Source organism: Lepisosteus platostomus, chromosome 8, assembly GCF_059453375.1.
Source record: "Lepisosteus platostomus isolate fLepPlt1 chromosome 8, fLepPlt1.hap1, whole genome shotgun sequence".
NCBI lineage: Eukaryota > Metazoa > Chordata > Actinopteri > Semionotiformes > Lepisosteidae > Lepisosteus > Lepisosteus platostomus.
In genome coordinates, this window is record NC_142618.1 from 20,726,597 (window position 1) to 20,742,414 (window position 15,818).

At 38.5% G+C, this 15,818-nt stretch overlaps 1 protein-coding gene across 3 annotated transcripts in view; it reads right to left on the minus strand.

The window, feature by feature from the left end:
* Window positions 1–9,044: 9,044 nt before the first annotated feature.
* znf438 (zinc finger protein 438) overlaps window positions 9,045–15,818 on the minus strand; it is a 68,796-nt gene continuing 62,022 nt past the window's right edge. For all 3 annotated transcript variants that reach the window (XM_088642869.1, XM_088642867.1, XM_088642868.1), the window contains 2 exons: window positions 12,094–13,855; window positions 9,045–11,327 (listed from right to left, as the gene is read on the minus strand). In XM_088642869.1, the coding sequence (XP_088498995.1) occupies window positions 10,715–11,327; window positions 12,094–13,667 (2,187 nt within the window). In that variant the 5' untranslated portion in view covers window positions 13,668–13,855 and the 3' untranslated portion in view covers window positions 9,045–10,714. The remainder of the gene's footprint in view (window positions 11,328–12,093; window positions 13,856–15,818) is intronic.

Sequence of the window (15,818 nt, forward strand, 5' to 3'; positions counted from 1 at the left end):
AAAGACAGGGCAGACAGCAAAGATTAAATAGCAAGTTAAGAAGAAGGAACTGTTCCTTCCTGGGCTATTTGCCCCTTCTCTTACTAAACAAGCAGTCTCCTAAGCTATTTAATCTTTGCTGTCTTTTCATCATGGAATAAACCCATTAAACATACATTAAATTTAAAGACGAAAGTTCATACCAGCACAATTCTGCTTTATTTGATGTACTGTATATTGGAATTTGTAGGTTCTTCTTGTGTTTGCGTGGGCTTCTTCCCAAAGTCCTATCAAACATACCTGTAGGTTAACTATCTTCTGTGAAAATTGGCCCTGGTGTGAGTGTGTGCCATGTGATGGACAGGTGTCCCTTCCAGGCCGAATCCTACCTTGAGCCCGTTGCTATGGCTCTCCTGAGACCCTGAATTGAATGATAAAACAACAACTCAAGCTGATAAAACAACAGAGACCCTGACCTTCAAGCTACATCTCTTATTTATTTGTCAAACACTGTCAAGGCGGCGCAGTAAAGCAGTTAGAAAATAGATGGATGGATTGCATTCATTATATAATGTTATCAGCCAGCTTGTTCAATTTATATATGTGTTATTTGAAGAATGAATGAATCTCTGAAAGAAACAAAAACGTTTTCATGCATTTTCAGATGAAGAAGGAAGGCAGACGGGAAGCATGCTTTGCTGTTTGCTTCCTTTACACTCTGCCTATGAAGTGTAAGAAGAACTCAATTAATCCCTTTTCACAGATCTCTTCTGATGGATGCCTGCACGGTCTCCTAATATGTCTTTTCCTTCCAAGTAGCTTCAGCAGCGATAGGAGATGAAGTCAAGCAAAACGGTGGGCATCATCTGTGGTTAGATTAATCTTTAGTCATGTATTTCTAACATTCTCTCAGAGCAAGACTACTAGATAGAGGAACAGCGTGGTCTACTGTCCAATGACCAGAAGGGAATTTGTTTGCTACAAATCATATCTTATCTCCAGTTTGCTTAAATCAAACCACATTCTACAAAGAAAAGACACAGTACAGTTCAGGTGCTATTTTTTTTTCAAATCACACATCAAAATATTCATCGATAGAATTTAAATTTTAATTGTCAAATATCTCACAATCATAATGGTGCCTTTAGGAAAGAATTATTCTTCCAATTAATGTTTTTCTTCCTGTCATGGTTTTTTTTTCAAATTAACATGAAAAGGACGCACAGATTGGCAACAAAGTTGTGCAGTGGTTAGCACTGCTGTCTCTGCTTGTGTCCCTTGCTTCCTGGGATTCAGTTCCTCCAGAAAGGGATGCAGAGGCACTAGAAAAGTACAATATTTTGTTATGGAGAGATTCAGCTGGAGGGTAGATGAAGGGCCGAGTCATCCTTCTCAGAGTTCTGGGAGATATGGGAAGGACATTTAATCTATGTAACATTCGTACCCTTTAGCATTATTTATATCATTTTTTTTTCATTTCTGTCTTGGTTGTTACGTCTTATCTGTTACGGATCCATAGAGTTAAATGAGTTGACCTTGTCTCTTGTCTGTTCCACCATGATGCATCTGGTTACAGACCCTGATTCACCTTTGGGTTAAATGGAGGCTTCCTTGTCCGTCAACAGGAGCTGGGGACTGAGTTTAGGGCTGTACAATTCTAGTCTAGTCTCCTCTTATTCCATGTTGGTGTGCTCTTGTACAGTGTGATTTATAAAAGGCCAGTATGCTGTTTGGAAATCACCTGGAGAAAGTTTAATATTGTTTTTAAAAATGTTCTGTTTGCTTCTCTTTTGTAAATAGATTCTCTTCTTAACAGCACCTAAGTAAAAAGGGTCTATTCTTGCTCTTTATTTTTGGTGCTGTCTACTCATGACTTCTGTGAACAATAGCACGGCAAAACTTACTGCCAGGTGGTTTAGTCACACTGCATTAGACAGCATTACAAATATGTACAGTAGCTGGGCCAAAGAAGGTTTTTTATTCTGCGGAGGGAAAAGGGTTTGAAATTTTAAAAATAAAGTTTGTTGTGTATCCAGTGAAGATACAGACAGACAGACATATACAGTATGCATACATGTATGAAGATATTTCAAGGAAATAAAGTTAATAAAATAACCGATTGACTAGCTATCACTTGACTCAACAGTCATTAGTTAGTTACAATACAGCAACCACAAAACCCCTCTTTCAAGGATGCAAAAAAGATTAAAATCAAATTGTGCAAAATCTAGACTGCAGAAGAGATGTGATATACTGTAAAGGCAAAGCATCAGTTAATTTCCAGGTACTTATTCACTCACACTTCCCAAAGTGTTGTGACACAATCATGGACAAAACATAACATGACATTCTAAAAGCTATCAGAAGCCAATCTACATGAATAAAGTCACATGGCTTATAGCAGAACTCAAGGACTGCATATTCAGACAACCCAAGACTAAACCTACATTTTTAACACATTTGAATATGAACTACTGTACATCTGACACTAACAATACTAAGAAAATACTAAGAAATACTCATTTTAATTGCTTTATGACAGATCATGTTAAGCGACAGAATATGACACAGATTACAATAGCATTTATCTTTTGATTTTAAAGTGAATTGGTTAAGAACCAGGTAAGATACACACTTCAGTGAATATCTACGGTGAGTATTAGGTCACTAAAATTTTAGTTGGCTATAAATGAGTAAAATATCATGACATTTTAACATTAATAAAAGAGTAAATGATGTGCTAACTTGTGTTTTATCCAAACCTTTTAAATGTAGATGAAATCTAACACAAAATATCAATGTAATTTAGCTTAGAATGTTTTTCTCTCCTCAGGGTAGTTTCCTTTCTGCAGGTGTCATAAAAAATATGGCGACAAAAGCAAAAAATATTTCATGTTATTTTTACTTTTATCTAGATTTTTAAATGTTTGATAACCTTAGGTTTAGCTCAGCCTCTTTTTCAACAAATAATGTACACGTAAAACTTACAGTATTTAGACAACAGAGATTCTTATTTTTTTAATGCCGAAGCTGTGAAGAAAAGGCTTGAAATAACTCTTCAGGTACTTAAATATTCATTAGCTGTTATCTTTTAATTTTTACTGGCTTACATTTTTACTGTAAATTGGAATCTTCATTTTTTTCAACGAGTATGCAAGCTTTTTGTCACACCATGCACTTCTTGTACACAGCATGCTCAGAGCCATGTCCTACAGTGCAGGTCTTCTCTTTATTTAGCCCTAGATTTAGCGGCTCTATTTTTGGTGCTGTGGTGTAATCAGGATTGAAATCTGGCGACTGCTGAGTCTAGTCTTTTGCTTTGATCACTTTGTGTTGCAACTGTTCCATATTGTACCTTACAAAATGTTCTAGATCTTTACATTGCAGGGCCAGAAACCTTTTGACATTAAAATATATAGTCAGCTTCTTCAGATTCCCCTGTGGCATATCGCCAAATACTTTTCCATTTTCAGGACATTTCCATTTTCCACATCCCAAGGCATGCTTGTTATAGTAAACTGTTCACTAAAACGTGTTGCACTGGGTTTTCTTACAGAACATGAATGGCTTTTAATTCTGCTGGGACAGGAGGTCCAGCCTTTTGGCACTGCACAATTCTCCCGCTATCGGTGGCCTGGGTCAGAATGACCCTTGAGGGGCTGTGATCAAATCCTGGAGGGGCCAGAGATACGGGCTCATTTACAGTTGTAAGAACACCAGAAAACCCTTAAACTCTAAAATTTGCCACCTTCATGTTTCATGGCTGTATAACTCGATTCTTAGAGTGCAGTAGTCTACACCATTCTCCAACACAATGGAAGTTCTTACCTGAAGTTTGGGAGGGAATAGACAAAGCCAATTTCATTACATTGCAGTTTTGTTGCAGCATGATTTTTAACACTTGGGCCATGCTCCAAATCACAAAAAAGAGAAAACGAGAGAGAACTAAATAGTAGAATATTGTATTAGTCTTGCTTTTGCTTCACATGTTTTCACCTCTATATGGACTGTGCTCCAAACTCCAAAAAAAAGGATAGAGAAAAAAATATTCTCTCATTTTATCTCATGCATAATTCAAAACATAGACCGTGCTCCATACAATTGAATAAAACAAAAATGAACAAACTAAACAACCGACAAAAGAACCTCTATGCATTTTCCTGCAGATCATCTCAAACTAAATTAAACAATTTAAGAAAGGGAAGAAACTCAGCCTCATCCTTTTTAAAATATTCACCTTCGCTATGGATCTCCAGATCTGTTGTTTCAGTGAACATTCAGACTTAAGCAAGTATATCCAGTTGCTCATAATCAGCCTACTGCCTCGTCCTCCTCCGCTCCTGCTTAGTTCCTCCTGTATCTCCCCACAGTGGATCCTTGACATCAAAGACTGGCCTGTAGTTCTTCAAAAAGAATACACCAAAACTATTTTTCCTCTTTCTCTCTCTGCCACTCATAAAATTCATAAAAGGTTAAGGTTCATAAAATCTAAGCTCTGTCATTCAGCATACTTTCTCCTCCCACGATTGCATCACCTAATGCACAGCTAGACCCCAATTTTCAGAAGGACACTGTATGTTGACCCTGCTGTCACCTAGAGGACCTTCCATTCCACCTTGTTCCCCTGTTTCTTTTAGCATTCCCTTTTCATGGTCTGTTTTTGTCTCAATGATTTCTCCTCGATCCCGGCTCCTTGTTTTCCTTATTCTCCCGTTGATTAATTGAATCTCTGCTTTCTTCTGCGCTCTCTTTGGCTCCTGATGCTGCCTGCTTTACTCCTAGTCTAATTTTTTATCTCTGGCTCAGTCAGCAGGTGTCCTACAGTTTTTAATGTCCACCCTCGCTATTGAACGTAGTGTCTGCCTTTCCTTATGTCTTTAACCTTACTATAGTACCTTTGATACCAAGTTCCTCCCTCCCGTCCCCTTCTTCTGCTCCTGATGTCACTCCTTGGCCCAGGAACTGCTGCAATCCTTCAGTACCTCTATTTCAGTCGGCAGGCATCCTTCGATATTTCCCTTTTTGAATTAAACCCAATCGTTTAATTCCTTCCTTTTTGGGGGGGTCATAATTGGAAACGAAATCTTGTTCTCAAGTAGCTTTCTATTACTAATTGATATTCAATCGCTTTAGTTCAAACAATGGTTTCCAGGTCCTCTTTTTATTAATAACAAAGGCCTCATCATATCCTATAGCTGGTTTTTCATTCACACGTACAGTATAACTGGAGTCAACATTGAATGGTTCTGGAAACGCAAGCCCTGCTGTGGCCTAAAATACCCTCTCATTGTAATACCATTTACCATTTTGATTAAAAATTTGCCTAAGGCAGACGCAGTCCTGAATACAATCATTTTCCAAGAGCTTTTTTCAATGATTTTGGTTGTTTTAGACTCATACTTTTTGGATTGAGGAACATTTTCAAGACTGAAGACTGGAGAGCTACTGTATAGAGACAAAATACAAGATTGCCCTGTTGAAACCCGAGCTAGGATTAGGGTTTAAATTTCAGAACTACTTAGACACGTTTTACACTTAGTGCTATATTTTGGGTCCCAATAGAACTTTAGGACAAGTGAAGTTTTGGTCCCATCTGTAATTTTTTTTCAGAGACTTATGGCTGCCTCTATTGTACAGTATATGGTAGAATTCAGTAATAGGATTCCAAAAATGAGTCAGGTCAAAAGTTGTAAGAAAACCTGTTCTGCTGTATAAAATGTCATATACAGTAGTTTTCATTTGATCTGCAACCATATGTATAACTGGAGTCAACATTGAAAGGTTCTGGAAACAAACCCTACAGTGGCCTAAATTGCCCTCTCATTGCAATACCATGATTTCAGCATTTTTCACCTGATTGAAAATTTGCCTTAGGCAGATGCATTCTTGAAGACAATCGGTTTCAATGAGCTATTTCCAATGGTTTTGGTTGTTTTAGACTCATACTTTTTGGATTGAGGAACATTTTCAAAACTGATGACTGGAGGGCTACAGAGACAGAATGCAGATCTGCCCTGCTGAAACCCCAGCTAGGGTTAGGGTTAACATTTCAGAACTACTTAGACACTTTTTGCACTCTGTGATGGATTTTGGGTCCCAAGAGAACTTTAGGACAAGTGATATTTTGGTTCTATCTGCAACTTTTTTTTCAGAGTCTTGTGGCTGCCTCTATTGTACAGTATATGGCAGAGTTCAGTAATTGTATTCCAAAAATGGGTCAGATCAAAAGTAGTAAGAAAACCTGTTCTGCTGTTTGAACTCTCTTATATTTGTCATTTAATGTGCAACCGCATGTACTGTATAACTGGAGTCAACATTGAATGGGTCTGGAAACGCAAACCCTACAGTGGCCTAAAATATCCACTCCTTGCAATATATTGAATGGTTGTGGTAATGCCCAAGTGAACTTTAACTAGGGCGATGGTTTTGTCCGATGTTCATTTTATTTTTTTGGATAGATTTGGCTGCATCAATTCAGTTACAGTTAAAGAATTTTAGTCCCCTACAGTGTCAAACAACAAACTGTTAAGAAAAACTCTCAATTTTCTAATTTCAAGAGGAATCAGAAGTTTAAACAGTACCAAAATTTTATGTTTCTTATAATCCTAACCTTAGCCTGGACCTGAAAAGTGTGCTCATGTACAGTATAAACCGTGTTAACAGTGATTTTCAATTGGTTAAACATTTGCTCCATAGAAGAATCAGTTTTGAAGAAAACTAATTTATTGAGTATTAAAGAATGGATTTGACTGTTTTAGGCTTTTATTTTTTGGATTGAGAGCAATTTGTTTTAAACTGATGAATAGAAGGTTTCAGACACGAATTTAAGTCCCAGTTAGGGTTAGGGTTAGCAATCTCACTGTAGTTAGACATTTTATAACTTCATGACTGTATCTTGGGGCCCAAGTTAAGTTACTTTTCTCCGATCTACACTTTATTTTTTGGGAAAGATCTAGCCACATCAATTATACTGTATGCCACCGTTCAAGGACTGTACTCAAATACAGCGTCAAAAGACAAAGTGTTAAACACATTCCATTGGGAAATCTCTCACAATGTTGTCATTTCAAAAGGAACCAGAAAAATAAATGGTGTCAAAACTGGATGTGTCTTGTAACCCTAACCCTAGCCTGGCCCTTAAATGTGTGCTCATGTTCAGTACATAATGTATTAACAGCAGTTTTCAACTGACTGAAAATTTGCACTATAGAAGATTCAGCATTGAAGAGAACAAATTTACAAGAGTGTTTAGAAATGGATTTGATTGTTTTATCTTATTTTTTTTTAAATTCAGAATTTTTAAAGTCTGATGATTAGAAAGCCTTTTAGACAGACTGTGATCAATTTAAGCCCCAGCTAGGGTTAGGGTTACCAATGCACAAGTAGTCATTTTCTAACCTCGTGGCTATACAGTATTTTGTGGCCCACGTGAATTGGGATTTGATTTTGGAAGAGTGATACAATCACCAATCTTCACTTTATTTATTTTTTGCTAGATTTGGCTGCATTAGTTATATCGCACGGTTCAAGATTTGTACTCCAATACAGTGTCACATGACAAGTTTTTAAAAAAACCCATTCCATTGGGCAAACTCTCTCATTTTGTCTTCTTTCAAGAGGAGCCAAAAATGTAAATGGCATCAAAATTAGTTAAATCTTGTAACTCTAATCCTAGCCTTGCCCTTCAATGTATGCTCATCTACATATCGTGTTTACAGCAGTTTTGAATTTATTGAAAATTTGCCTATAGAAGATACATTACTGAAGAAAACAAATTTAGAAGAGTGTTTGAGAACGGATTTGATTGTTTTACGCTCCTGTTTTTTAATTGAGAAACATTTTTTTAATCTGATTAAGGGCTTCAGAGACAGATTGCAAAATTGGTCAATTAAAGCCCCAGCTAGGGTTAGGGTTTGCAATCCCACAGTAGTTAGATGTTTTTTTAATGTTATGGCTGTAGTTTGGGGTCCAGGTAAACTTTAGGAAGAGTGATACTTTTCTCCAGCCTTCACTTTGTTTTTGTTTTTGTATAGATTTGCCTCCATCAATTATATCACAGTTCACAAATTGCACTCCAATGCAGTACAGCAGTGTTTAAGTATAGATTCTGTTGTTTTCGGTTAATATTTTTTGAATTCAGGAAGATTTTCAAGTCTGATGAATGGAAGGCTTCAGATTGCAGTATTGTTCAGTTTAAGCCCAGCTAGGGTTCAGGATGTTTATTCAGTAAACACCAAATTTTTTGTTAATTTAAACCCATGTTCCTGCTATTAGATATTTTAATTCTCCCAACACAAGCATTCTTTCTTAATGTTTCTTGGGTTCTCACTTTCTTTTTTGTCCGTATTTTGTGGCACATTGTGCATCCCATTCAGTATTTATCAGCTATTCATTCCTACTTTGTCCTGTAACCTTTACTGCATATTCTAATAAAATCATATTTAAATCATAAATCACAGTATTTTGCTGTTTTTTACCAGAAAGATAAATGGTCATTTTTCATTGTTTTTATTATTCCAACTCTCAGATTAAAGAAATACCACTAAAACATTCTTTGAATTACACCTTTTTCACATTGTTTTGTGACTGACAGAATAATTAAAAACATAAGCCATAAAATTGTTCTTAAGAATATTATGAGAGGAAAATGCCTTAGTTTATTAAATTCACAACTCATCTGCAAATGGATATTTGTTAGCCCAATACCTGGAGGATATTTTGGCAGATGATTTTTGTTTCTGCAGAGAAACAAGTACTAAATCACTAGAGAGAAACTAAAAAATGTTTTGGTTTGTTATTCACGACTGGCAGAGAATTAGTTTTCTGATTTAACATATAAAAGTTTGTTTTTGTTGACCATATGTTCTAGTTTGACATGGATTGTCCCATACAAATGTAAAGTGTGCTTTCTGTGAATGCAAAATAATGAAATACTTCCATATGTTTACAACACTGAATGGCGTCCACTGCTCCAGGAAACAACAAGCTAGTTGAACTAAAAGATTCATTGTAGATTCACTTCAGACATCACAAAAAACACCAGAACTAGCAGAGACAAAACAAGCTGCTTTCACTACCACATTTATTTTTTGTTAGATCAAAATATATCCACCCTACACACCTTTTTTTCAGAGAACTAAATTTAGAACATTTTTGATAACTAGTTGGTAATATTTTTAAATGACTACCTTTCTCCCGTCACAAAACATATTTCTTTGTTAAAAGTTTTGTAACAGTATTGACAATACAGAAAAGATACCAGCAAAACTTCCAAGGCATTTTTGTTTTTTTTAGAAACATCTATGAAAGTCACAAAATAAATTATTAAATAACGGCATCATGGTGGAGACCATACAGAATATCACAATATATTACATATCATGATATTATCAGCCTAATTCTGAAGCAGAGAAAAAATGGCTTATTCTGTCAAAGAAGGAGAAACAAATATACAGTACATACCTCAAAAGGAAGAAAGAAATTAATTGCATTTAGAATGACATAAACACATATATACTTCTTTATTTTTTAAAATTATGTAAAACAAATATATTGAAATCAGGCTGGCAAATAAAAAATTGAGAAATAAAATAACCAATTCAAGACGCTCCAATACTTTATAAAGCTATTCACACGGAAGGCTTTACACTTGCGCTCAGAGTGGTTAGAAAATGAACAAATAACTTTTAAAATGCTTATTTTCATCACTTAAAATTTCCAGATCTTTTCCTGTTGTGTGTAAATTTTCAGATGAATTTAATGCGTACTTTACCATGTATATGCTTTTTTTGTTCTGCTGAGAAACGTTTTGACTCTTCTGTTGAGAAATGTGCAACTTTCTTAGAATTATTTACAGTCTTTGTAATAGCTGTTATTACCATCATTACTGTAAGGCTGAATGAGACAAGAGGATTCTAGCCATAAAAAAAGAGAGAAAACCGAACACGAATCTAGATAATTTATTACCTCATATATTCTTTGATACTGAAAAACGCATTGGCAATTTCTGATTGCTGGCGGGTCTCTACCTCTATGAGACTCTTTAATAATTTATGTAAATTCTGATTAAAGTGCTGCTACAGTCATTAAGATAAACTCACACTGCAGTGCCTTCATTCTTATGTAAAAAAGTATATAAACTTATCGGTTTGCTCCTCTCCTTTGCACAAATAAAAACCTTTAATTTTGCAGCTTGATCATTTTTCTGTACACTATCGCAATTAACGTAGCTGTAACACCGCTGTTGTGCTAGAAAAATAATGGCTCGCGAACAAAGAAAAGTGATGATAAATGGGGTCTCTTGTAACTTTTCTAATTTGTTGGGCACTAAAATGAATATTGTAGACAATGTCAACCACTCAGCATTGTGGGGCTGGGAAGCTTTCAGCCTGGTGCCAAACACACTTCCAGGAGGACATCTCTGATTACATCAAAGAGGAGCTCAGATATGCTCTGGATGCTTTCTAATGTTTCATTGGCTGGGAATTATGAGTTACAATCTTCCTTGTCAGAATTAGATAATTTTTTTTATTAAAAATAATTTTAAGGATTAGCATCTTGTTAAAACTCCATAGTATCATCTCGTATAGTCTATAGAACCACCTACAACAGTGTCTGAGCCTAGCAGCATCTAGATAGCGTCCGTAGGATCTCTTTTGTGCAATGAGAACGTATTCGCGTTTCAGAAACTCGGGACATGCAAGCCTGTTTGCGCAGGATAAAAACAGACAGCTTCCTATTGCTCCGGATTTTCACTGGAAAGGCCGATTTCCTTCCGCTCTGTAAATGAGCTCACCACCCTCCACAGCGCAGCAGGGTTCTCGCAGTTGTGCTGGCTCCTCCAGTGATCAAACAGCCCCTCTCTGCTGCCCAGAATGCTCGGGCACAAGATGCAGTGGAGAGCTGAATCTGCCACATTCCTGTTGGGCGTCACGGGGCTGGTGCTGTGCGGGCTTTCCGTGCTGTTGGCATCGGGTTTGTCATGGACACACCACTCTGCTTTTGCTTCGGACTTGTCCTGGTGGTGTGAGCACGTGTGTCTCTTCAGTCGAGAGAAGGAGAAGAATTCCTCCTTGCAACTCCCGCACTTCACGAGGTTTCTCTTCTCGTTGAGCTGTCTCCAGTAGTGCGCGGCGTGCTTGACCAGCTCATCCTCTGCCTCCCTGCCCCCTTGCACAACCCCTTCCTTCAAACGTACCTGGACCTCCTCCCCGTGCACATACAACAGGTGCAGCTTCATATCCGCGAAGGTGGGGGTGATGGCCTGACAGCGACCACACTTTATCTGTAGCTCCACGGGTTCCTCCTGGTCCTGCCTCTGGCTGTCAATGGAATCGGAGGGACTCACCCTGTAATGGAATTGGACATATGAGAAGGCAGAACTGTACACAACCATTTTCTGAAAGCCACCAGGTCAAAAAGGTATGTAAAACGCAAAGAATTACAGCCTAAGCAGAACTTCTGCAGATCTTTTAACTTCATTAATACATTTATTAGGCAGGTAAACCTTATTTTAAAGACAGAATCAAGAATTTTTTTCTTAGATTATTATTTTTTATTATAGACCCTCCCACACCTCCAGGAGAGAAAATGAGGCTCCTTTGACATGCCCACCCACACAGCCATTCATCATTTAACACTCAGCAGCTCCATAGTGCAGAGGGGCAGCACTGGAGTTGATAAATGGAGAGGGGCAGCAATGGAGAACAGAGACATCTCTCAGTACAAGCCTGCGGCTGTTATGCAAATCATAGCGGTCATTGCCTGCCAGAACTCCAAGAGGACCGTGTGCAGGTACTCTCACCCCTACCTGTCAGTTGTGCATAGTTCCTTGGGGAATCCTAGTCACTGTCAGTTAGTGACTGTGGGAATTTAATAAAACGGGACATGGTCCAGGCTGTACCTATTGATATCTGGATGATACAATTTAACCTGCACGCTGAGCAGGCAACAAACCCTGAAGAGTTTGTAGCACTAGAGTGTTACAATTAACAGGTAGTTATAAAATGCTGTACTTTAATTGAACAAACCACACAGCACTATACGATAACTCTAGGTTCAGAGTCGGGCAACCGAATAGCTCATAGCTAAAATAATAGTAGCAATAACTCGTACCCCTCTATAACAACATCTTCTTCATGGTGACTGACAGAGGGCTCCACAGTGAGGATAACTTTATGGACCTCCTTCAGGTGGCTGAAGTAAACTCCCACATAGCCGAAGGCTTTCTCGCAGAACTCGCAGCGCAGGGTTTTCCTAGGCCGGCCTTCCGTGTGATGCAGCTTCATGTGTGTGCTCAAACTGCCTGAATGAGCATATGTCTTCCGACACACAGGACACACATAGGGCCGGCTGTTGGTGTGGCTGTTCATGTGGCTTTGGAGGTGGTGTTTGAACTGAAAGCAGCGGCTGCAGGTGGGGCACCTGTACAGCTGTTTACTCTCCAGGTACACGTGGCTAGGGTCCGTGGCTTTTGAAGATTCTTGATTTCCACATGTGAGGTCCAGTTGCTGATAGTCTATAATCTTACTTGGAAGACTCTGGCCTATAAGAAACTCCTGTTCTGGGCAATCAGAAGCTTGGACAGAAGGTAGCCCAACCAGCTGAGGAACAGCCTCCATCAAAAGTACAGGCTTTGGTCTGATGCTGCGATACTTCTTTGAAATATCTACTACTTTGTCTTTGGGCCCGTTATTAACAGGTGCTACCTTATCTGGAGTTCTCCTCCTAAAGAAAGACAGAGATCTCTTCTTTCTGGCCTCATAAGCTAATACATCCTCTATTGTCTTTCTTTTCCTTCCCCTTTTCTTGCCTGCTGGCCTCTGTGAAGCCGCCAGTTCCACATTTGACAAACTGCTTGCATTACCCTGAAGTGGGTTCTGAGGCAAAGAGTTGGGTGTCTGCTTCTGACAAATTATTTGTGTAACTGAAGTATTCGGTACCCTTGTTGCAAGATTTGCAGCTTGCACTGCAGAGCAGTTCTTTTCAGGGGCTTTAGCCATCGGTAAATAGGCATTCTTCACTTTTGAATATGGTGGAATGGGCAGCTTCCCTTTTGGAGGCGATGGGATGATCTGGACAGCCTTGCTGAAGACCGCTGGTGAGAGAACAGTGATGCTACTTGCAGAATGTCCAGCAGGCTTCGAAAGGCACCTCTTCATTTTCTCACCTTCATCTTCTGTATTTGGGATTGAACTGATGTTGCTTGGTAGTGATGATGAGGTATTTGATTCTCTCCCTACACCGGGTCCAAAATGCAGAACGCTGGAGGAAGCATGGTCGAAATCTACTCTGTCTGACTTTGTAGGTTTTTCTGCCTGTGCTCCAGAATACAAGATGGTGTTTTCCGTCAGCAAGGTTGTGACTGCAATCTCCGATGACCCCGAGTCTATCAATATAACTTGCTCAGAGCCCTCTGTGGTACCAGCGGGTTCCGAGCTGGAGGTCTTGATGTGGACGGCCTGCTGTGACCGCAGGACTGTGTTGGTAGGTGGCTGCATCTTGGCTAGATGAGTTGCAGTGGTTTTATCCGGGGTGCGCTTGCTTTTCATAGGCTGGTACCTGGGGATTGGCAGCTTCATGTTTTTCGGGAACGTCAAGCCTTTCTGAAGCTGCTGTGGTGACTGGGGCGAGATAGACGGAGGCAAGGCTACCAGGGAGAAGGTACCCTCTTGTCCAGCGACTCGCATCAGGGCGTAGTTCTGAGCTGGGACAATGATGGACTTCGGACTGGCCACTGAGGCCTCAGGCAGAGAAGAACTGGGCTGGCATGAGAGGAGGGCAGGGGGGGATAGGGCAGATGGAGCCTTAGGGGCAATCGTTCTGAACTGGAGGCTCTTAGTCTGGCACGCTGCATTGGATGATGATTTTGGCTCACCTGTCAAACATAGTAAAATGTTATTTTGCTAAAAACTGATTGGCTAACATGGGTTACTTAAACCTTGTTAGAATTGCCATGTCTGAATACAAACCTATAAAACAGAAGAACATTACAAGCAGTACTTTTTGTTTTGCATTTGAGAAGAACAGTAACTTTTTAATCATACACAAATTAAAGTTAATTACAGGGTATACGTGTTACGTTTAAACACATTCCTAAAATATAAAGGACAATTTAAATAAATATTGTAAAATCTACAGTTTATAGTTCCCAAATTCTAAAAACAAGTTTCAGTTTACTCAGTTATAGCTCAGCTGCACAGAAAGACAGCATAATATGACAGGAGAGAGAGAAAAAAAGACAGGGAAGGAAAAAAGAATTTGTTCTGATCCGTCTTAGAAGCCAGATTTCAGTAAAGTGATTTGAACCTTGTTTTAGAAAACTGAGATTTCCTTTATTGTTTAATCCTCAGGCTAAAGACGCTCTCTCCTAGTTTCGTGATGCATCGTTAGAATAGGGAGAGAGGTTCCCATTCACTTTGGGCAACCAATTTAAAGGAAAGCACATTCAGCACCAGCTCATATTCCTTTCATTATCATTTAGGAGAATACCTACTGTTCAGTGTCTTTCAAATTTGGGACTCTTACATTTAATTACTTATTCATTTTTTTATATTTTCTGCTCTTATTTCCAGACACCCCACACTCCCCTAATTAACTACCAGGCTGTTTTCCAGGTAACATAAGCGTTAATTCATAACTGGTTCTTGAGCTGTGACACAGAAACATGGGAACAGTGTCAGGGAGTGGTAAAGGTGAGCCTGTCGTCATGGCTCCCCTTGAAGTAACTGTCGTTGGCAGAAGGATGAATAGTTGGGTTGCAATTGTGGTTGAAAGCATTGGGAGTGAATGATATTTTGTACTTCTGGCAAATAGGAGTGAAATTCTTGTAGCAAGGGGAATGGCACTACCCCCTTTATTCCCCCTTCAATTTGAACAATCCTTGAGAGGAAAAAGTTCAAATTGACTGTATTAGTCCGACAATATGTATAATAACATTACATTACAGGGATAGATTTTTTTAATACTTTGTCACTAATTTTCTAATAATATTGCTGCACACAGGGCAAGTACCTTGGGCTTCACAATTGACTCGACATCTCAATTGCCATTTTTTTTACAAAAAATTTTACAATAATGTTTAGAGATGCTGTCTGATGATCTTAATCAAGAACCATAATTAAGTACATAATGTTACGTTGGTTTCTGATAAGCCAAGATGTGTCAGGGTCCTGTTTCACAAAACAGGTTTAATTATTAAGGATTTTATTTCAGGAATTCAGGAGTTCTGGTTAACTTCATTTCACAAAAGCAAACTCAGGTTCAAGTTATCTGCTGGTATCCAGAAGTAGCTCAGGTTTAAAGTACCTGAATAACTGTGTTTTCACTGCATTTCAGTAGGCAGGAGGGGCGAGCATTAAGTCCTTCATCCATTAAAGTAGTGTCTTAGTTGAAGGAAGAAATAAGTGAGTTAACACAGGTTTATTGCCATGTCTTTGATGATCAAATGTTGTGATGCTGAAATGTATTAATCTTTCATCACATCTAACATGTAAGGAAACCTTACAATTGACCTTTTACTTGTCTTGCAAACTATGTGCCTCTTATAGTAGTTTAAAATTAAACTAATGAGCATGAATTGTACAGTGGTTTGACTTCAATCGTACAGTATGAAGACATAATTAATGATTTTGCCTCCAGAAAATCATTTTATAGAACATTTTTCTCATAAAACGTTGCCATCTGCTCAGCTTTACTGACCTCACCTCATTATCACGTATAATTGTTCATTTCTTACTTAATTTCATATTTATTTCTTTAATTCCTTTCTACAAAGGTTTTAATGCAGTCATTTGTGGGTTATGATTCGCTATAATTTTGAAGCAACAGATCATGTTTCT